Here is a 22,751-nt window from a genome sequence, read left to right as displayed (position 1 = left end):
AATCTGCCTTTAAAAGTACTGAGAATAGGCTCCAGGGAGTTAGGGAGGAAGCAGGGAGACCCACTAGGAGCCTGTTGTAACAATCCAGTGAAAGAGGATAGTGGCTTGAACTAGGAGATAATGATGGGGAGGATGAGAAGTGGTCGAATTCTGGATATATTTTGAAGTCAAGAAAATTGGCTGACAGGTTGGATATAAGTGTGAGAGAAAGACGGCAATCAAGAAAGAGAACATCAAGTTTTTTGGTCTGAGCATTAAAAGGTGGGAGCTGCCATTAACTAACATGGAGAAGGTGTGGAAGAGCAAAGCCTCAACTCCCAACAGATCTGAGAAGGGACTTAGCAGGAGAGAGAAAGAATAAAAATGGGCCTCCTCATCCACTGGAGGTGCATAAACTGAGTCTACTCATAGGTCTAAGGCAGGAAACAAGGCTTGTTGAGGAATAAGGGATAAGGGGAAATCAGAAAGGATGAGCAGGAGGTGGTCTGTATGAATCCTGGAGCAAAAAAAAAAAAAAAAAAATCTATCTATCTGCTTACCTACCTATCTACCTCTCTCCACCCATTGGTCTAACAGGTAACAGAGTTCCACAATGCAACTAACCTTTAAGGAAGTTTACTATTTGTTGAGGTGTAGTATCAAAGAATATTCACAATTTATTTGAAAAGTCTATTTATACTCCTAACTCTTTTCCAACTTCATCTGTGTGAGGCTGAATTTTCTTCATATATTTCAACCTAAAAACATTGCACCAGATTGAATGAGGAAGCAGATATGAGAATTGAGCTGCCTTCTATTAAGCCAGACTTTAAAGACTTTATTTATTATTATTTGAGAGAGAGAGTGAGAGAGAGAGAAAAAAGAGAGAGAGAAAACATGAGCAGGGGAAGTGGTAGAGGGAAAAGCACATTCCCCACTGAGCAGCAGGGAGCCCGATGCGGGGCTCAATCCCAGGATTCCAGGATCATGACCCAAGCCAAAGGCAGATGTTTGTTTGTTTGTTTTTAAAGATTTTATTTATTATTGAATTATTATTATTTGAGAGAGAGAGAGACAGAGAGACAGAGTTAAGCCAGACTTTAAAGAGATTTGCAAAATGGTAAAACAGTGTCCACTCTTCTCACTAAATGTTTTGAAAATATAGTTATTTTCCATAAACAGTGTATTTGTTACCACATAATGAGCTTATTATTTTTAGACAAAAAATACGTATTTTAAAAATCTCTCAGTTTTAATTTCTACTAAGATAAATATTGAAAGGCATACCACATGAAATGTACTTTTTGGGGTCCTCAACTTTTAAGAAGGTAAAAGGGTCTTGTGACCAAACAGTTTAAGAACTGCTGGTATAAAAGATACCTAAGATTCTTTGTGGTGCCAAGACTTCATGAACCTTCCAATACATAACAGTAACAATGTAATTTACTAAACACTACTAAATATTTCATCTATGCAGAATTATATAAAATACACATTAGTATATAACAAATAAGTCATTTCTAGACTGCTTTATGTTAAATTAGTGCTTTACAAGTAAAAGGAATTTACAGTTGATATAAAGACATGTCAATTTAAAAATTTTTTATCGTGATTTCAAAATTTAAAAATAATTACCATATTGTTATTAATCAGCCTACTGAATAGCAAATACAAACTTTTATATACATCTTTTAACTTCAAGTTATGACTTGATTATGATGTCATCTTAACTTCTGCCATGAATAAAAATTACACAGTCCCTGTTTGCCCTATCAGATGGTTAAATGAAATCTTTCCCTTTCTACTTTATACGGGAGGGATAGAAACACTTAGGCTATCTCATTTTGACTCATTAACTTGATTATTACAGATATTTACTATTCTAAAAACAGCATTTTTCTCTACCAAAAAGAAATGCATTTTTTTCTAAAAAATTTCAACATGTAGAAATTTTATTAAACATGGAAGATTCTCTCTAATTTGTACCTTCCTCTTTATCAAACCAATTCTTGGAATTATGATTGCCCCTGCGAATAATTTTCCATTTTTTGTTTTCCTCCTAAGGGTCCTTTCCCTACATTTATACAAAGTATAAGTAAAGTGTACAGAAACCCTTAGGAAGCTCAAAATAGAGACAATATGTATGTATATGCAGTATGATTTTATACAAAAAAGGAATCACTGTGCATTTTTTTAAATGAACATGTACTGGGCGTAGTAAGAAGCTCACCAATCAGTGTCAGTAGACTGACTGTCTTCAACTAGAGCAAGTGACCAAAAGGCAAAGCAAGAATAGTTCATGAATTGTGGCTGATTAACTCTCACTGCCTAGTTAGGAATTAAAAAAAAGTCTGTCTAGCTGAGCTAAATGAACATTAATTCCTTCTGTAGTTCTAATACTCATGCTCCTTAGTTTTAGTCACTTGCCTTAAGTAAAGATAGAATTTCTGTGGGTTTCTGGGTTGGTTGAGCTGCTCTTGATTTGACCATAGCTACATCCATGTTTTGTACCTGGTAACTTGCTGTCTTAAGGGTGTAGCAGATGACCCTAAAGAGGTGAGCCATACCAAACAAGTGAAGGTTATCTATAGTTGTGATATAACTACCAAGTAATAATCTTTATTTCATATAACCCCTTTATTTTCATCATTTTCTAAGAAAATTTATAAGGGCTTTATCATAATTGAAAGACTCAATTACTATACCTCTTCTATTTTCTTGGGAGAAGTTTCACTTTTATTACTTTTGAATTCTTCATTTATCTTTATTCTGGCTGCTAGAGAAAGAAAAAAATATATAATTATTTCTCTTCTAATTTATAATTCCTGTCCCAAGAATTTATACCTTATTCATTATAACTACTTCTCTAGTAGTCAAAACAGTTTTGCCCCATGTGAAACTAATTATAAAAATAAGACTTTTTAAAAAAAAAACTGTCCTAGAAATCTTTGGACAGGCTGGCAAATTTTTAATTAAACCTAATATACTCTAATATACAAATACTTTCGTTTCCTGCTTTTTACTTTCAATTTCATTTATATACCTCTAGCTATCAGATTCTAATGAATCCCATTTAATAATTTCTTTCCATGAATCTAAAAAATTAAAATGCTTTAAGATGGCAAAACTCAATACATACAAACACATTAAACCACACACACACACACACACAAATAAAATAAAGACATAGCACCAAAATATATATAAAAGTGGTTTGGCTGGCATGTAAAGTGAGTGAATAAATAAACCTTTGTTCATGTAAACCACTGATACTTTGGCATCATTATAGCATAATTTAGTCTAATCTGACAAGTGCCTTATTGTTGCTGTGAGCATTTAATGGAACAACCCATGTAAAGTGCTTAGTAATTATGCAATGTTAGCTGTTCTTATGTCACTTAATAACACTTGAAGTGCTGTTGATAGAGAATAGCCAGAAAACCCTCCTTCTATGCTTTATATATTTCAATATTAGGTGCTGAAAATTTGGGATTTGGAGCCAAACTGCTTAGGCTCAATCCTAGCTCTACCTCTCACTAGTATGATGTGAGACAAATCCTTTCACATTTTGTCAGTTTTCTCATTGGAAAAAAATTATAATAGTAACTACCCCACAGGGATATATGAAGAACTAAATGAATTTGGTAAAACATATACAATATGAAGCATATATTTTAATATTCAAGAAATTGTTCTTGGTGAATTACAAAAACTTGAATTCCTAGGGACAGTGGGGATACTACCTAGGTGCCCTCTTAAAGAGTTTTAGAAATATATGAAGATAGATGGGGCGCCTGGGTGGCTCGGTTGGTTAAGCATCTACCTTCAGCTCAAGTCATGATCACAAGGTTCCTGGATCGAAGGCCGCATTGAGCTCCCTGCTCAGCAGGGAGCCTGTTTCTCCCTCCCCCTCTGCCTCTCCTCCTAGCTTGTGCTCTCTCTCTCAAATAAATAAAATCTTAAAAAAAAAAAAAAAGAAAACGAAATATATGAAGATAGATACTGCACATGACCAATACATAACCTAAGCTTTAGAACTCCAACTTTTAGATATGATAAAAGCCACTTAAAACAGTGAAATACTAAATTTGTAAACATTTGGGATAGATTCTTTTTCACAGCTGCTATCATTTCTGGAATGACACAAGGAATTAATAATATGGAAGTATCTGGTCCCAGAGAGTGTGAAAATGTGATTATATAATAGAGAGAAATAAGTTTAACGGCTTGACAAGCAATGGAGCATGCTAAAATTCTGATCTTTTCTGATTCTTTATAAAAACTAGATCTTTAAAAATTTTAAGTAGATACTCCTCAAAGTAGTGTAATGTAAACTAATCTTCATAAAACATAACAAAATTAGGGGAGAGATATGAGATCACTCTCTAAGATGGGTCTTGACCATGCAAATTCTCTTGGATATATTAGAAGCCATGTGAAGAACTTACTCCAACATGACGAAAAATAAACCTACCTTCTAATGCTCTGGTATCATTTTTAAAAACCCGTTGTCTGGTCCTGTGTAATGTTTTAAAGAGCTGTAAAACCTATAAAAAAAAATTAGAATTCAGACCTCAAAAGAAAAAAATTTTACATTTTATATAATTACAAGGATTACAAGGTATTTCTTTTCTCTTTAGTTACTTGGACTATTTTTCAAAATAGCCAGTAAAACCAGGGTTTGCCAAAACAATTTTCCCTTCGTTATTTATCTTTAAATTAAAAAAAAATTAGATTTACAAAAATAATACCAAGTTCTTTGGAAAAAAAACCAAGGATGGTTAAAAAGTTAATAATCCCCCTGCCAAAACCAGTCTGCTAAAGTAACTTTGTCAGTCTGGTATGTATTTGTTCTCACTTTTCTTAACATATGGAGGCCTTCATCTGCTCTAAAAGTTTTACACACATATACACAAACTCATGAACTTACTACATCTTAAGAGAGCCCAGAAGGAAGATGTTTCAGATAATTTAGGAAAGTGTAATTGTGATTTCCCAAAGAGAAGTGGAATGTTGAGACTTACGAATATTCTAACACTATGTTAAAAAAATAGAAGAGCCTGACATTTTGGTAGAAGACAGATTGTGTAGAGGCTTTAGTGTTAGGCCAAGCCTACTTCACACTTTTCAAGTTTAAAAATGTACTCAATATTGTTCCCCCGATATTGTTTTTTCTCCTGTCTTTTCAATTTTAGAGAACAGAAGACACTGAGTTTCTCAAGCTGGAAATCTCTACACAATTCTTTAAATCTCTATTACTCTTCATGTGGAAATTTTAGGACTGTCTCTCTAATGTTTTCGATATTCTCCATTCCTGAAAATTATTTAAGTTCAGACCCTCCCATCTCTTGCATAGACTACTTAACACAGATTTGTCACTCTGCCACTATTCCCTCCAATCCATTCACTAGATAAAATATCTAATATTTATTTACTAAGTATACCCTGCGCTAGGCATTGTTTTAGGTATTTACATATATTAGAAAACCTATAACATCAAAGGCAGACACCAAAAGAAAAACAGGAAACACGAAGCAAAAAACATAAAACACAACAAACAAAAACCAAACAACCAAAATGAACTTCCTCAGAAAAGTAAGTGACTGCAGAGATGGAATAACAACAAAAAGAAGCCATAGTAAATTGAAAAAGGAACATTCAGAAAACGCCCCAAAGCTCTCAGATATCAAATGAAGGATAGCAAATATTAAGGGTAGAAAAACAGCCGAGAAGTAGAATAAAAACTCAGAAATTGAGGCAAGAAAACAAAATTAAGGGAGTAGTCCAGATGGACCAACAATTACATTAACTGGATTTCCAACAAAAAAGAACAGAGGGGTGCCTGGGTGGGTTAGGTGGTTAAGTGTCCGAGTATCGATTTTGGCTTAGGTCATGATCTCAGGGTCCTGGGATGGAACCCTGCGTTGGGCTCTGCACTCAGCGTGGAGTCTGCTTAAGATTCTCTCTCTCTCAAATAAATAAACAAATCTTAAAAAAAAAAAGGACAGAGAAAACAGACAAAAGAAATTAAAAAGGGAAAAATTAAGAAAATGTTACCAAGTAAGGTGCATCGGTTACTTGATTGAAAAAGCTCCAAGTGCCCAACACAAAACCCATACCATAGTACATCATGATACAGGTTCAGTACGATGCTCATAAAAAGAAACACCTTGAAAATAAAAAACAGTTCACATAGAAAGGACAGAAAATCAGAATGACACCTGACTTCTAAATAGCATCACTGTGAGAAGACAATGGTATAAGATCTTCAAGTTAAAAAAAAAAAAAAATGCCCAGGGCAACCCTCTTGGGCCCCCTCCCTCTTTGGGAGCTTTGTACTATCACTACTATCACTCAATAAACTATGCGTTGCTGCCCACCAAAAAAAAAAAAAAAAGATGTCCAGCTTAGAATACCATACATAGCCAAATTACCATTTAACTGCAAAGGCAAAGAGACATTTTTGAAAATACGAAGTCTCTTATCTGCCATGCATCCTTTCTTGTAAAGCTATAGAAGAATGTACTCCACAACAGGGGATGAACTACAAAAGAAAAAACATGGGAACCAGTGAGGCAGGTGATCCAACACAGAGAAGATGGTGAAGGACAAATACAGGTCAGCATTTGTGCAGCCAGCCTACAAAGCAAAGTCCAGACTACAGCAAAAGGTTGAACTGCTCCAGAAAAGATGTTCCCAGGAAAAAATCAAACTGATACTGATTTTGGGAACAGATAAGTAGGAAACTAACCAATGATAATAAAAACAAGGTTATTATTTTCAAGAAAAACAGAATTAGAAAAGAAAGGCAATGTAAGAGGACTCAGCTGTGGACAATTTTATATAATCAGAGTACTTAAAAAAATGAAAACTAATTCACCAAAATTTGTAAATGAGAGGACTAAGGTTTTTTTTTTTTTAAAAAAAAGATTTTGTTTATTTATTTGACAGAGAGAGACAGAGCGAGAGAGCAAACACAAGCAGGGGGAGTAGGAGAGGGAGAAGCAGGCTTCCCGTGGAGCAGGGAGCCCGATGTGGGGCTCGATCCCAGGACCCTGGGATCACGACCTGAGCCGAAGGCAGACGCTTAACAACTGAGCCACCCAGGTGCCCCAGGACTAAGGTTTAAGAGGGGAGCTCAGTCATCAAATTCTATTGTTAAAAGTCAGTAAATAGTATCTCCCAAAAGAAAAAAAACCCCACAAAACACAATGAATAGCAGTTTAAGCATGTTCTTTAGAAACATGGAGGTAAATGTGAGAATAGCTAAAATGATTAAAAGCACTTATCTCTGGGGAGCAGGAATTGAGAGTATGTAGAAGGAAGTATACACCTACTGGTTTCTGTGTAACACTTTGATTTCTTAAACCTTACACATTAATCAACTTTATTAAAACTAAAAAAAGTATTTTAGAAAGAGGAAGGGAAAGGACATTATCAAAAAAGAGATTAGACAAGCCCTGACAAGAAGAAAGTATCTGCAAACCATATATCCAGTAAGGGGCTATTATCTGGAACATTTAAATAACTTTTACAGCTCAACAATAAAAACATAGACAAAGGATTTCAATAGACATTTCTGTAAAGATAGACAAATGGTCATCAAGGCCATGAAAAGATGCTCAATATGATTTGGCATCTGGGAAATACAAATCTAATTCTCAGTGAAGTACACTTAAGCCCAGCAGAATGGCTGTAATGAAAAAGAAAATCAGTAATGAGTAATGAGTATTGGCAAGAATGTGGGAAAATTGGAACTCTTATACATTGTTGCTGGGAATGTAAAATGTTGCAGCTGTTTGGAAAACAGTTTGGCAGTTGCTCAAAAAGTTAAACACAGTGTTATCACCTGATCTAGCAATTCGATACTTATATACCCAAGAGAAATGAAAACATATGTTTATACAAAAACTTGGACTTGAACAATCATAGCAGCATTATTCACAACAGTCAAAAAGTAGAAACAACTCAAATTTCTATCAATTCATGAACAGGTAAATAAATGTGGTATATCCATACTGTTATAGCTTAAATTGTGTTCCCCCAAAGGACATACTGAAGTCCTAATTCCTAGTACCTGTAAAATGTGACTTTATTTGGAAATAGGGTCTTTGCAGATGAATTAAGTTAAGATGAGGTCATTAAAGTGGGCTCTAATACAATATGACTGGTATCCTTAAAAGAAGCAGCAAACGCCATGTGAACACAGAGACACACACAGACTGCCATGTAAAGACGGAGGCAGAGATTTGAGTGATGCAAGAGTGAGCCAGCAAGCCAACAAGCTAATGAACATCACGGATTGATGGCCACCATCAGAAGTTAGGAAGAAGTAAAGATTCTACCCAGTTTCAGAGGAAGCATGGCTCTGCTGGCACCTTCATTTCAGACTTCTGGCCTCCAGGACTGTGGAGACAATACCTTTCTGTTGCTTTAAGCCACCTAGTTTGTGGTACTTTGTTAGAATAGCCATAGGAAACTAATACAGATATTAGTATTGGGAAGTGGAGTACTGCTGTAATGAGTACCTAAAAAATGGAAGTGGCTTTGGAACTGAGATGTGTAGAGACTGAAAGAATTTTGAGGTGTTTGACAGTAAAAGCTGAGACTGCCATGAAAAGATTGTTTGTAGAAATACAGATTTTAGGGCGCCTGGGTGGCTCAGTTGGTTAAGCGACTGCCTTCGGCTCAGGTCATGATTCTGGAGTCCCGGGATCGAGTCCCACATCGGGCTCCCTGCTCAGCGGGGGGTCTGCTTCTCCCTCTGACCCTTCCCCTCTCATGCTTTCTGTCTCCCATTCTCTCTCTCAGATAAATAAATAAAATCTTAAAAAAAAAAATACAGACTTTAAAGGTAATAGAATATCATAGAAACCCAAGCAGTTTAATATTACAAGAGTGGTAGAAGATAAGTTGCATGGGATTAAGAGCAAAGTGGAAAGTTAAGTAAATGTAATCATTTTAGGGGCACCTGGGTGGCTCAGTCATTAAGCGTCTGGCTTTGGCTCAGGTCATGATCCCAGGGTCCTGGGATCGAGTCCCATGTCGGGCTCCCTGCTCAGTGGGAAACCTGCTTCTCCTTCCCCCACTCCCCCTGCTTGTGTTCCCCTCTCGCTGTGTCTCTGTCAAATAAAAAAAAAAAAAATCTAATCATTTTACTTGTTTTTTAGGGAAAAAAGAAATTTCATTACTACAACAGCCAGCCCCCCTAATTTAAGAACTAGTATACACAAAAATAAATTTAAAATGGATTAACATGAAACCATAAAACCATGAAACTCCTAGAGGAGAACACAGGCAGTAATGTCTTTGACATCAGCTGTAGCAACTTCTTTCTAGATATGTCTCCTGAGGCAAGGGAAACAAAAGCAAAAATAAACAACTGGGAGTACATCACAATAAAAAGCTTTTTGCACAGCGAAGGACATAACCAATAAAACTAAAAGGCAGCCTATGGAATGGCTATTGGAAGATCAGCCAACAGCCTATGGAAGATATTTGCAAATGACATATCTGATAAAGGGTTAGTACCCAAAATATACAAAGAACTTATAAAACCCAACACCCAAAAAATGAATAATCCAGTTTAAAAAGGGGTAGAAGAAATGAATAGACATCTTTCCAAAGAAGACATATAGATGGCCAACAGACACATGAAAAGATGCTCAACATCACTCATCATCAGAGAAATGCAAATAAAAACTACAAGAGATACCACCTCACACCTGTCAGAATGGCTAAACTCAAAAAACAAGAAATAACAGATACTGGTGAGGATGTGGAGGAAGAGGAACCCTCTTGCACTGCTGGTGGGAATGCAAAGTGGTGCAGCCACTCTGGAAAACAGTGTGGAGGTTCCTCAAAAAGTTTAAAACAGAACTACCTTATGATCCAGCAACTGCAATACTAGGTTCCACAGAATACAAAAATATTAATTCAAAGGGTTATATGCACCCTGATGTTTACAGCAGCATTACTTACAATAGTAAAATTATGGAAACAGCCAAGTGTCCATCGACTGATGAATGGATAAAGTGGCATATAAATATACAATGGAATATTACTCAGCCATAAAAAAGAATGAAATCTTGCCATTTGCAATGATGTGGATGGAGCTAGAAAATATTATGCTGGGGCGCCTGGGTGGCTCAGTTGGTTAAGTGGCTGCCTTCGGCTCAGGTCATGATCCTGGAGTCCTGGGATTGAGCCCCACGTCCGGCTCCCTGCTCAGCAGAGAGCCTGCTTCTCCCTCCTCCTCCTCTGCCTGCCACTCTGCCTACTTGTGCTCTCTCTCTCTCTGTCAAATAAATAAATAAAATCTTTAAAAAATATATTATGCTAAGCAAAGTAGGTCAGAGAAAGACAAATACCATATGATTTCACTCATATGTGGGATTTAAGAAGCAAAACAAATGAATAAAGGGGGAAAAAAAAGGGAGAGGCAAACCAAGAAAGAGACTCCTACCTATAGGGAACAAACTGATGGTTATCAGAGGGGGGTAATGGATTAAGTAGGTGATGGGGATTAAGGAGGGCACTTGCTGTGCTGAGAACCAGGTGTTTGTTGTATGGAAGTGTTGAATCACTGTAGTGTACACCTGAAACTAATATTACACTGTAGGTTCACTGGCATTTAAGTAAAAACTTAAAATAATAGAACCAGTATAAGAAAATGTCATCAATACTGTCTTGGAACTATAAGAGCTAATATCACCTTGGAGTTAATCAATTTTTATTAAATGCAGAAAGCTAGGTCACAGATTATCTTCTCTTCCTCATTTACTTATACTAATTGGATAATTTAGGTAATGTATACCGAAGACGGACTCTACAGACAGATCAGTTGGAACAGGACATTGCCACTTATTGTAACCTTGGACAAGTTATTCAGCCTTTTTGTCTCAATTTTCTTACATAATGGGTTAATATTAAGGGTGTATGGGAAAATTTCTGAACTAGGTTTCACATTAGATAGCTATTACTTACCTATCTCTTCCACTTCTGGGTTATATGCTCTTCCTGAGTACATCCACAGCACTGGGCACTTACTACAATAGTATGTGAAATCAAATGCTTACTTGCTGTGGTCCCATACTTCTTCAAAGGCTATGTATCCTTTACACTTACTGTTAGTATCGTCTGTATATGGTAGGCCTCCCCAAAAGTGTTTTTGGAATGAATCTTAATTTCTTTTGAATTCAAGTTTTCCAAGCAACTTCCCACTTCAAGGACTTTCCATATACTACTTCCTCTTTCTGGAATACTCTTTCCTCTCTTCTTCTAGCTAGTTTCTAATCAAACTTCAGGTCTTAACTTTTAATTCTATGAGAGACTTTTTTTTTTTATAGGCTCCATGCCCAGTGTGGAGCCCAACCGCAGGGCTCCAGCTCAAGATCCTGAGATCAAGACCTAAGCTGAGATCAAGAGCAGGACGCTTAACTGACTCAGAGACCCAGGCGTCCCAAAAGATTTTTTTTTTTTTTGCATCCCTCTAGAGAGGTTAAATCCCAACTATAAGCTCACAAAATACACTGTATTTTCAATTCAAAATCTCCCCCCTGCTAAATTTTTTTTTAAAGATTTTATTTATTTATTTATTTGACAGAGAAACAGAGAACACAAGTAGGCAGAGGAAGAGGGAGAAGCAGGCTCTCCTCTGAGCAGGGAGCCCCACGCGGAGCTCAATCCCAGGACTCTAGGATCATGATCCGAGCCGAAAGCTGACGCCCAACCAACTGAGCCACCCAGGCGCCCCCCTGCTAAATTTATGAAGGCAAAGGTGGTCTGTTTATCGTTGCATCCACTGTGCCTAGACAGTGTAGGCTAAATGTTGGCTGTAAGGTATTACTGATAGCTATTATGGACACTCAAATTATCCGAATAACTCTTTACAGTTGTTTCTACTGGTGCTGTGACATATACTAAAATGTACTAAGAACACCAAAGTCAGTAGTACAGGAGGCACCGCTTGGTGGTGTCTTATTATTGACCAACCATAAACATTGCTTTTCCTCACTATACAGTAACAGGCCTTTCCCCCCTTTTCCGTGCTTACACTGCAGCCAGTGACAGAGACAGGACCAAACTGGGCATGCTGATATTGAAGGTTAGGGATGGCTTGTCCCTGAGAAGTGTGCGCCGGCCAGGAACGTGCATCAGTTTGACAAGAAATGAATCTGACACCAGGTACTCAGGGAAGCACCCGGCGGGGACATCACTTCCCAAGCTCATTTCGAGCACTCAGGTCTCACGGGTCTCTGCTCTGTCTCCCTGGGTGTTGATTTTTGGCAAGTGATTCCGCCCGGATTCAGTTTCCACGGTGCCATACTTCGGTGTACCTTCCGGTTATCTGGTTATCTGACTAAACTTTTCACCTCATCGGACCTTTCACTCAGTAGATGGTTGCAGCGCAGGGCTGCCTTTGGCGTCTCGTCTACCTCTCAACGACGTGAAAAGGTCCCTCAAACACTCGGCGTGGGGATGAAACGGGGGCAGAACTTGCATGACGTAGAAACAAACACTTCGGTACCCCAGGAGACGAGTGTGGAAGCTCTGGTGCCACCCTCCCTCCTCGCACCAGCACAAACCCTCCACCGCCCTTCGCAGGTGGTCACCGTGCTCCTCAGCGGCAACGTTCACAAGCTCCGTGGAGGGTCCTGAACCCACACCTACTGAGATTCCAGACAACCTGCGCAGGACCGCCCGTTTTCCCTCCCCGTCGGCAACGAACCCAAACCTTCCCCGGGCCCTGTCACCTTGGCCGCCTGACCCATGGCTCTCCTCACCGCGGCGGCTACTTCTCCGGCGATCGAGCCTCCCCGCCTCTCGGCAACCAATCACTGCCCGGCGTGGACTATCCAACTCCCCGAAGTCACGTTCCTAACGTGCCGCAACCAATCACCGCGCAGATTCCCCCTTGTAGCCCCGCCTTCCACAAAGACACTGGAGACGAGTTTGCTAAACGGCTGCAGTCTGGTAAGAGCGCGAGAAGCTGCCGAGCCCAAATACTGGAGAGAGGAGAACGGAAATTACCTGGACGCCATGTTAGTTAGGGGCAGAGTCACTTCCGGTCTCTTCCGAGGCAGTCAGGTGTTGGGGGTGGGTTGATATTTAGTGGAGGTCTTCAACGTATCTGTTATTACCTCTTGTTTGGGGGTTGCGGCTATCTAATAAAGAACCTTTATGTTAATGTTTCCCAGTTGCGACAGTCTACTTGTGAAAGTGCATAAGAGCCAAGCCCTAACAAGTATAGCTGCCGTTAATTGGAATTCTGGTTTCCCAAAGCGCTATTTGTACATTTTCTCAATTCCCGGAAAAGGTGAGGTAGAGTTACTTGCTCAAGACCACAGGCTAGAGGGGTGCCTGGTGACTCAGTCGGTTAAGCTGACAACTCTTGATTTCAGCTTAGGTCATGATCTCTGGGTAGTGAGATCGAGGCCCCCCCCCCCCTTGGGCTCCACCCCCAGCTGGGAGTAGCTTCTTTTCTCCCTTTCCCTTTGCCCCTCCCCCTGCTCAGGTGGTCCCGTGCACACTCTCTCTCTCTGAAATAAATAGTTTCTTAAACAAAACAAAACAAAAACCATAGGGCTAGTAAATGGAGGTCCGGGACACAAATCCCTATGCCTGACTAGTCTTACCCTCTACACATCCTCACCTTACCCTACTCTTTGGTTTTGCTGGTCAAACGGTCAGAAATGTTATTTAAGCACATTTTAACTTAGGACCTTGCAAACTTCAAGAAAAATCTCAACCTTCCCTCATCGCATAATCGTTGTTTGCCTTCCCTACGTCACAGCCTTTCAGGTAAAACTACTTTTTAGTAGGCATGAACGATTTGAAGCAAAAGATCTTAAAGACCTTTTTCCTTCTCTGTGATTTATGTCATTTTAAAGAATATTTCAAGTCATCAAAATAGCAACATAACAGTTAACTTTTTAAATTATAATTCATTAGATTTGCAGATGAGTGTTTAACATAACCAAGCAATTAAACCAAATATACTCAAGTACTGTCTTTTATATAGGAAACAATAGACGATCTTGTGACATTGCATGATGGTGCCTTCAAATTTTTAAAGAATGACTGAAACATGCTTATTTTCATTTCCAGTTTAGAATCACGGCCCAATTTCCTGAAAATTCATAATTTATTGTTACAATTTCTGGCTAACTAGGGTCCTGTATTCACTTAACCAAAACCCCGTTATCTGCCAATACTTGAAAATAAAATTCTCATAGGGTCAAACTCAGTTCATTACTGAAGCCTCTCTTAGATAACTCTGTATCGTTCCTTCAGCTGTTCCATAAATGAGGTAACTATTTTTGTTATTCTAGGAATATGTCCTGGTTTGTTAACATCTCAAACTGTGAGACCAGAACTAAACAAGAATTCTAGTTTGTTCCTCACATAAGTTCATGGAGCTCTAAGTAGGCAGAATAAAGGCCTCCAAAAGATGTCCCTGTTTAAATCCTAGGAACTTTTGAATATGTTACCTTATATGACAAAAGGGACTTTGCAGATGTGATTAAATTAAGGCTTTTGAGATGGGAAAATTTTCTTGGATTGTGTGGTGGGCCCAGTAATCACAGGATCCTTATAAGTGGACGAAGGAAGCGGAGTCAGGGAGAGGTTTGAAGATGCCCTGCTGCTGGTTCTGAAGACAGAGTTAGGGGCTTCAAGTCAAGAAATGCAGATAGCTTCTAGAAGGTAAAATAAGGTAAATGTTCTCCCCTAGAGCCTCTAGAAGGAATGCAGCCCTGTTAACACAATGATTTTAGCCCAGTGAAACTCAGACTTCTGACTTCCAGAATGTTACCTGTTTGTGGCCCCTTCCATCTTGAAAGCCAACAGGAGGGCATCTTCAATCTTTGACTGTCACCTCTCCTTCCATCACATCTCCTCCCTCTCCTGTGTCCCTCTTTCACTTATGAAAGCCCCCGTGATTATATTGAGCCTACCTGGACAATCCAGGAATCTCACCCACCACAAGATCCTTACTTTAATGACATCTGGAAATCCCCTTTACCATGTAAAGAAACATATTCATAGGCTCCAGAGATTAGGACATGGGCATCTTCTGCCTACCATACCCAGTTTAGTTGAAGCTGGACAATAAGGTTGAAATTGAAGGAAATGAAGCAGGAGAAGCAGCCATGGGCCTGATCAGGTAAGAACCCTATAATCCAAGGTAGGATTTTGGATTAATTTTCTGATAAAATGCCTTACCAGCAGGAGAGTGAGATCATGATTTATATTTTATAAAAATCACTTTGTGTGCTGAATGGCAAATTGACTACCATGGAAGCAGAACCTAGCTAGGAGGCTCTCAAAGTACTCCAGGGAAAATATGACAGTGGCTTGGATTAGGGTGGTGTAGTAGAAGAGGTGAAAAGTGATTGGATTCATGATATGTATTGCCAAGTATAAGAGAGAAGAGTTAAGGATGATTTCATGGCCTTTGACTTGAGCAATTTGGTGAATGGTATTATGGTGGATGTAGAATGCTGCAGGAGGAGGTTTTTTTGTTTGTTGTGCAAAGAGTAAAAATAAATCTGAACTGCCTCACAGACATCCATATGGAGGTGGTGAGTAGGCGGTATTACATTCCATTGGCCAATCTGGAATTAGGGGAAAGGTAGGTCAGAGAGACATGCTGGAGAATCATTGCTCTGCAGATGATAAAGCCTTAGTGAAAGATGACCACACTTATTATCCAAACCAGTATATATCTCTTCTTTTTAACTTTCTATTTTGACAATTTCAGTCTTACAGGAAAGTTGCAAGAATAACAGAATTTGCATATACCCCTCACTCGGATTCCTCAAATGTTAACATTTGACCACAATCACTTTATCCTTTTCTCTCTCTCTCTATATGAACATTTTTTTTTGGTATTTCTTTACTGTTTGAAAGTGAGCTGCAGACATGATACTCCTATACTCCTAAATACTTCAGTGTTTTTTATTCCTACAAAAAAAAAAAAAAAAGACAGTTTCTTACATCAGTGGGCCTCAAAGTATGATTCCAGGGCAAGCAGCAAATGCATCACTTGGAAACATGTTAGAAACCTAAATTATAAGACCCCACCCCAGATCAACTAATTTTGATAATTTTGCTATGGTTATGTAAGGAAATTAACACAACTTTCAAAGCTACTATCTAATTTATAGGCATTATTTAGATTTTGCCAATTGTCCTAGTAATGTCTTTGATAGCAACAGTAGCAAATGAGTCACTTTTGAGATTCAAGGGATCCACTATCAATAATTTTTATTGGCAGAGGACAAGATAAGACAAACTGGTAAAATATTATCATATAGAGTAGTCCTGGAGCTATAGTTAATTTTTCTTAATAAGGGCATGTGGAAATTAAATGTTAGCCAAGAATGGAACCCATTGAGAAGTCTGGAACTGGAGGCTTACTGTGAAGGAGAAACAGCATCCAGAGGGGTATAGGAGACAAGACTAGGAGAGTGAAGACTATTCCTGAAAAGAGGAAATGATCAACATTAGGAAATAATGCCAAGAGGTCTAGTATGATAAGAAATAGAAATGTTCATAGAATTTGTAAGTGGAGGTCCTTAACAACATTGGCAAGAGGGAAATGGGTTAAAAAGAGATGAGAAAGTGGACACAGAATAAAGAAAAGTTTTAAGAAGCAGCAAAGATATGAAGGGGTATGTCAAGTTAAGGAAGGTGTTCTTCCTTTTAGGTGGGGCATGTTACGTTACGCTGATTACTTCTGGGAAGAAGTCTTAGTTGCACAGTGGAGGGAGGATTACAAACTCCTGATGCCTGGGTCCCAACCTCGCAGTCTGATTTAATTGATCTAGATTTTGGCCAGGTTCAAGAGGATTTTTCAAAAGTTCCCCAAGTGATTTGAACGTGCAGTGAGAACCACTGCTAGAGGGAGAAAAACACTGGTGCAAGGAGGGCTTACTTACTGGAACCAAGACCTTCTGCAGCTGAGAAATTAAGTGTTAGGGTGTCTCAGACAGCAAACACGACCAGCATTGCTTGGATTATCCAAATCTTTTCAGTTACAGTATCTAATTTTTCCTACAGGTGTCCATAAAGCAAGTGAAGAAGGGCGTATACAGTAACTCCATTCCCCAAGACACACTAAAGATATAAAGAAAGGGAAAAAAAAAAAAGACCTCGGTGTGGCTCCCTAGAGTCTCGAATCAGGAACCTCCCTTCCGCCGGGTCTCGTCGGGCAGTTCTTGGAAGCTCCCGTGCACTCTCTGCACCCGCAGTGCAGGTCGCCAGTGCGCACGCGCAGGACCAGCCCGGACGCCCGAGCAGCGGTCCCCGCGCAGGCTTGGCCGTGCACCCCCGCCCTCTGCCTGCTGCTCCGGCTCCTCCCTCCTCTCGAGCTTCTCCCCGGGGCGGCCGCGCGGGAGGGAGGCCGAGATGGCAGATGAGATCGCCAAAGCTCAGGCCGCGCGGCCTGGTGGCGACACGATCTTCGGGAAGATCATTCGCAAGGAAATCCCAGCCAAAATCATATTTGAGGATGACCAGGTAGACACCGGCCGTCGCCTCCCTGGAGGGCTGAGGCGGGGCAGTCTCCCGTGAACACGCGGGTTTCCCGCGGACGGAAGGGAAAGGGTCGGGCAGCATCGCGAAGGGAAGGGACTCGGCCGCCCAGCGGGGCCTCTGCCGCGGGCCCCCAGCCAGCGGGCAGGGCCGCGGCAGCTCGGAGGCCGCCTGCTGGCGCGTGCCGGCGCTCCGGTTACGCGTTATCAGCCCGGGGCGCGGGTCAGGCTGCCGGGCACCCGCCGGGCCAGCACCGTGGGGTCTGGGCGCGTGTGGGGGACGCGCTGGCTCCTCGGTGTGGGCGCCCGCCGGCTCCGCGACTGCCTCGGACCTCGCCCGTGTCAGGAATCTCACAATCTCGCCAGCGCTCTGCCCGACAGGGAGAAATCCGATCGCGCCCTGTCTAGGGCCCAATCTCCGCGATCTCCCGCGCACAGCCTGCCCGCCTGGGCTTTCCCGGGCGCCAATCCGCGCCACGTTGCGTGAGACGGCCGGGGGTCCGCGGCCTCGGGGTGGCTGGGGGCCGAAGGTCCGCCTCCGCCAGGACCTGCTAGTCAACCCCACCCCACCCCCATCCCGTTCGGGCCGCGGACTCTGGCGGGGAGTGGGTCGGCTTTTGGGATTTGCTTTTCTTTGGCCCCGCCCGGTAGCAAAGGTTCCTTTCCTATTTTACAGGAAGCAGTTTTATGGCAGGGGACTAAGCACGTAGTTTTTGTTGACTTCATCGTAGGTGAAATTCTGTTTTAGGAGGGCCAAGTAGATGTGACATCTTGTGTAAAATACTTCCGGGCGAGTTGTATTTATGGGCTTGGATCCCAGATAAAGCTGGGCAGGAGGTTGGCTGATTTAGATAGAAATTAACTTTGTCAAATTAACTTTAAGAAATATGGAATATAAGGGAAACATTCTTTTTACACTTAGCGTTCTTAGATTCAAAATGTTACCTAGATTAGATTCCTGTAGGTGAATTTTATTTAGATACCTTTGTTACTGGTAGGGAAGTTCTTTTGTTCTAGAAAATGCGTATTTCTTTTTTTTTTTTTTTTAAGATTTTATTTATTTGACAGAGAGAGAGAGACAGCGAGAGAGGGAACACAAGCAGGGGGAGTGGGAGAGGGAGAAACAGGCTTCCAGCTGAGCAGGGAGCCCGGTGTGGGGCTCGATCCCAGAATCCTGGGATCATGACCTGAGCCGAAGGCAGACGCTTAACGACTGAGCCACCCAGGCGCCCCTGCATATTTCTTTTTAAATATTTTCACTTGCTTTTTATAAATGATGATTGAAATAATTGATTTTTGAACCACCTAAGACCCAAGAGTATAACTGCATGAAGCAATCTAAATGATACAGCATTTTGTGTGGAGTACTAAATAGAATTAGTCCTAAGACGTTGAGCAGGGAAGGTTCTATTAATAAGCAGCTTCCACCTTCAGTAGAGAACAAGAGATAAAAAAAATACTCATTTTTTTTTTGGTATGTAATTTGCCTAAATGCTACTTATCTTCATTTCTATGAAAGACAAAAGGTATATTACTTAAATAGTTGAGTAAGGTGGGAAGAAATAGGTATTAGTCAAAATATCAGAGAAATACATAATTACAAAGCTCATCACTGGGGTAAAGGAAAAAAACAGGAAATTGCACAATGGGGACTCCTAACCTAGGGAAAGTGGGGAGAGAAATCTGATTTCTTTCAGAAATTTTATATATGCTGGGAGCTGAGGAATGAATATCAGGTTAAGTTAGACAAAAGCTGGGGTTGAGGGGAGAGAGGACCATTGCAGTAGAGGGAAGGGCCTTTGAAAAAAGCCTGGGAGTGTGGAGAGAGATGAAAGACACTGTGATTTGAGCAGGAAGAGTTGAATGAGATCAAACTGAAAAGGTAGACAAGGATTAGCTTGCCTAATTTTTACTTCACTTTTGGATTTCACTTTAAATGTCCCTACCTCAGAGTGGTTTGTCTGTGATCCCCCTGTCAAAATTGGGTTTTTCTGTGATAATCATTTATTTCACTCTTTACTTTTCCTTTGTAACATGTAGGTAGGATCTTAACTCTTTTATACCTTTGTTTAAGGTCAGCCTTCCCATTAGACTAAGTTCTATGAAAGTAACCATGGGATCACAGGTATTGTGTACACTTCTGATTTCCTAGCATCTACTACATGCCTCCCATGGAGCTAGTGTGAAAGAGTAAATTTAGCCTATAAGATGATACTAAAACTAATTTTTTCCCCCCTTTCTCTAGTGTCTTGCTTTCCATGACATTTCCCCTCAAGCACCAACTCATTTTCTGGTGATACCCAAGAAACCTATATCTCAGATTTCTGTAGCAGAAGATGATGATGAACGTGTAAGTAAATTTACCAACACAATTCATTTTCTTGCCTTTTTTTTTTTTTAATTTGGGAGACTAAATTTTGACCTGAAAGTGATGTCATATTTTCATTTTCCTGAGGGTATTATTGAGGGAAAAAACAGACAATCCTTTGGGAGTGCAATGTAGAAATAGTTTGATTTTTTAAAATCGAGATATAGTCGACACATAACATTGTTAGTTTTAGGTGTACAACATAGTGGTTTGATATATGTATATTACGAGGTGATCACCACAGTCAGTCAAGTTAACATCCATCATCACCAATTCTTAAACAAAATGGTTCCTAACAAGGAATAGTTGGTGAGACTCATTTTTTCTCAATAAAGAAACAGTACATCATACAGGGGATGATGTTTTTTTCTTTCTTTCTTTCTTTCTTTCTTTCTTTTTAAATTTATTTGACAAAGAGGGAGAGAGCACAAACAGGGGAGAGGGGCAGAGGCAGAGGGAGAAGCAGACTCCCCGCTTAGCAGGGAGCCCGATGTGGGGCTCGATCCCAGGACCCTGAATCATGACCTGAACCAAAGGCAGTCACTTAACTAACTGAGCCACCCAGGCACCCCGATGTTTTTTCTATTAATTTTTTCTATTAATGCTGTTAAAGGAAAGAAAAATCATTTGGTTTTGCCAGATGTATAGGCCTCAATTAAATATTTTCCTAATGCTCCTCATGGTAGATTGTATAATATTTTATAAATACTGGCTCTTCTTCTTCAGGGGTGCTTTAATACTTCCTGCCTTATTGATGGCAGGCCTGGTTATGTGACTTAATTTGGCCAGGAAATGCAAGCAGAAGTGATATGTCTTGCATAGAAACTATTAGAGACTAGCACCTGGTTTGTCAAGTTCTTTCTTCCCTCTGCCACTATGGTCATACAGAAACTACTCCATCAGCCTGGGTTTCAAAGTGAAGAAGATGAAGAATTTAGAGCCTAGTCAACTTGTGATGAGCCTATAGTGAGCACAAGAAGTGTATCTTTGTTATAAACCAGTATGTGGGGTGGTTTGTTACCACAGCTTAACCAAACCTATCCTGATTGATGTACTCTTCTGTTATAAGAAAGCAAGATATATCTTGCTTTATTAAGAACATGTAAATCTTTTTTTTTTTAAGATTTTATTTATTTATTTGAGAGAGTATGAGAGAGAGGGAGCACGAGAGAGGGGAAGGTTAGAGGGAGAAGCAGACTCCCTGCTAAGCAGGGAGCCCGATGCCGGACTCAGTCCTCAACTCCAGGATCATGACCTGAGCCGAAGGCAGACACTTAACCAACTGAGCCACCCAGGCGTCCTATTAAGAACATTTCCCACTTGGAAAATGATTTTAAAATTGTTTTAATTGAGCAGATTTATGTCTAATTTGTTTATTGGAATTAGTCATGAGTAAATACCTAATCTTAATGGCTTTTTATTGTAAATTGTGTTGTATTAGTATTAAGAGTTTCCAAATAGGGTGCCTGGGTGGCTCAGTTGGTTAAGCGACTTGCCTTCAGCTCAGGTCATGATCCTGGAGTCCCTGGATCGAATCCCGCATCGGGCTCCCTGCTCGGCAGGGAGTCTGCTTCTCCCTCTGACCCTCCCCCCTCTCATGTGCTCTCTCTCATTCTCTCTCTCTCAAATAAATAAATAAAATCTTTAAAAAAAAAAAAAAGAGTTTCCAAATATTTGCCCAGAGGGATATGTTTCAAGTTGGTGGTCTTTTAATATTTCAACTTGGTAGTATGTTATTTAATGACAAGAATTTGTAAATTGCCTGTGCTTAAGAAACTTTTTTTTTCTTTTCCAGCTTCTTGGACATTTAATGATTGTGGGCAAGAAATGTGCTGCTGATCTGGGCCTGAAGAAGGGTTATCGAATGGTGGTGAATGAAGGTTCAGATGGGGGACAGTCTGTCTATCATGTTCATCTCCATGTTCTTGGAGGTCGGCAGATGAATTGGCCTCCTGGTTAAGCATGTTTTAGGGATAATTTTCCCTTATCTAGGCAATGGTCAATATTTCCCAGTTCCAGTATGTTAAACAGTATACTTTGTCTGTGTATGGAGAGATTGAGGAAATAATTTTTAAAACCCATACATAATAAAAGACAATGTTGCATGGTTTACAGTCTTTTTGACTCCTGTATTTGATTTATTAAAAAAAATATATATATATATATATATTTGTTGGAATGTATAAAGATAGAGTTCATAATTTGGGAGCTTTTTTGGTTTCTCTCCCCAAGGAGGACTAAACATATGTACGTTGTTATAATGGTGTGACTGGTTTCTGAATACAAATTAAAAGATTTCACAAATTTAGCTTTGAAATACCCTTTTAGGGTAAAATATTAGTCCAGGAGAAGATTTTCTAATCTAATTCTCTGATTTCTTAAGAACAAAGGAGTATGGGATGTGATTGATCCAGAAAGTGACAGTTTTGGGTCTAGAAGGAATATCACAAAAGTGAGTATCACAAAAGTTAAGTCAGATGAGTTTTTTGGTCTAGAAGGAATGGTTTTTGTCTAGCCCATGCTTCCCCTGGACTGTTGGGGTAATTTGGAAGGGATGAAAGTCGATTTGTCACAGAATCTTTGATGACCATATGAAGCCATACATTGGTATTTCTTTTGTCATCTAAACTCTGTCTGAATATTTATTATAATCATATTACTTAGATTTAACTTTCCAAATTGAAAACTTACTGTTTTAGTCTTTGAAAACTTACTGTTTTAAATGTGCATGTGCACACTAGCAAAAATATTTAAGTTGTACGTGAATCTGGCTATGTGGAGTTGGGGAGGGAATCTCATGGTGTGAGTTCTTATGTAGAGTGACCAAACTTTTTTAGTCTTGCCATGCCCCGTAGCCTTTCTGAGAT

General features: G+C 39.8%; 2 protein-coding genes across 3 annotated transcripts in view; one reads left to right on the top strand and one right to left on the bottom strand.

The window, feature by feature from the left end:
• The window catches only part of LYRM7 (LYR motif containing 7), a 29,090-nt gene extending 16,255 nt beyond the window's left edge, over positions 1-12,835 (bottom strand). The window contains exons 1-3 of one of the 2 annotated variants that reach the window (XM_021701949.1): positions 12,735-12,835; positions 4,454-4,526; positions 2,685-2,755 (exon numbers count right to left, since the gene is read on the bottom strand). In XM_021701949.1, coding sequence (XP_021557624.1) covers positions 2,685-2,755; positions 4,454-4,526; positions 12,735-12,752 — 162 coding nt within the window. In that variant the 5' untranslated portion in view covers positions 12,753-12,835. The remainder of the gene's footprint in view (positions 1-2,684; positions 2,756-4,453; positions 4,527-12,734) is intronic. The other variant, XM_021701950.1, reaches the window with a different exon arrangement.
• A 4,357-nt stretch (positions 12,836-17,192) lies between these two features.
• On the top strand, positions 17,193-22,001 carry HINT1 (histidine triad nucleotide binding protein 1). The gene is made up of 3 exons (XM_021701784.1): positions 17,193-17,502; positions 19,762-19,866; positions 21,680-22,001. Exons 1-3 carry the CDS (start codon positions 17,392-17,394, stop codon positions 21,842-21,844), a joined length of 381 nt encoding a protein of 126 aa, XP_021557459.1. The 5' UTR covers positions 17,193-17,391; the 3' UTR covers positions 21,845-22,001.
• The last annotated feature ends 750 nt before the right edge of the window (positions 22,002-22,751 follow it).

This window comes from Neomonachus schauinslandi, chromosome 7 (assembly GCF_002201575.2).
Source record: "Neomonachus schauinslandi chromosome 7, ASM220157v2, whole genome shotgun sequence".
Lineage (NCBI taxonomy): Eukaryota > Metazoa > Chordata > Mammalia > Carnivora > Phocidae > Neomonachus > Neomonachus schauinslandi.
Note: the sequence above shows the minus strand (reverse complement) of the source record. Positions and strands in the feature narration are given on the sequence as shown.

Excerpts from the sequence above, each read along its gene's own strand:
- HINT1 (XM_021701784.1), top strand. The coding sequence starts at position 17,392 with ATGGCAGATGAGATCGCCAAAGCTCAGGCCGCGCGGCCTGGTGGCGAC. Across the intron at positions 17,503-19,761 it reads TCATATTTGAGGATGACCAG|TGTCTTGCTTTCCATGACAT; the intron begins GTAGACACCGGC and ends CCCTTTCTCTAG. Across the intron at positions 19,867-21,679 it reads CAGAAGATGATGATGAACGT|CTTCTTGGACATTTAATGAT; the intron begins GTAAGTAAATTT and ends TTTCTTTTCCAG.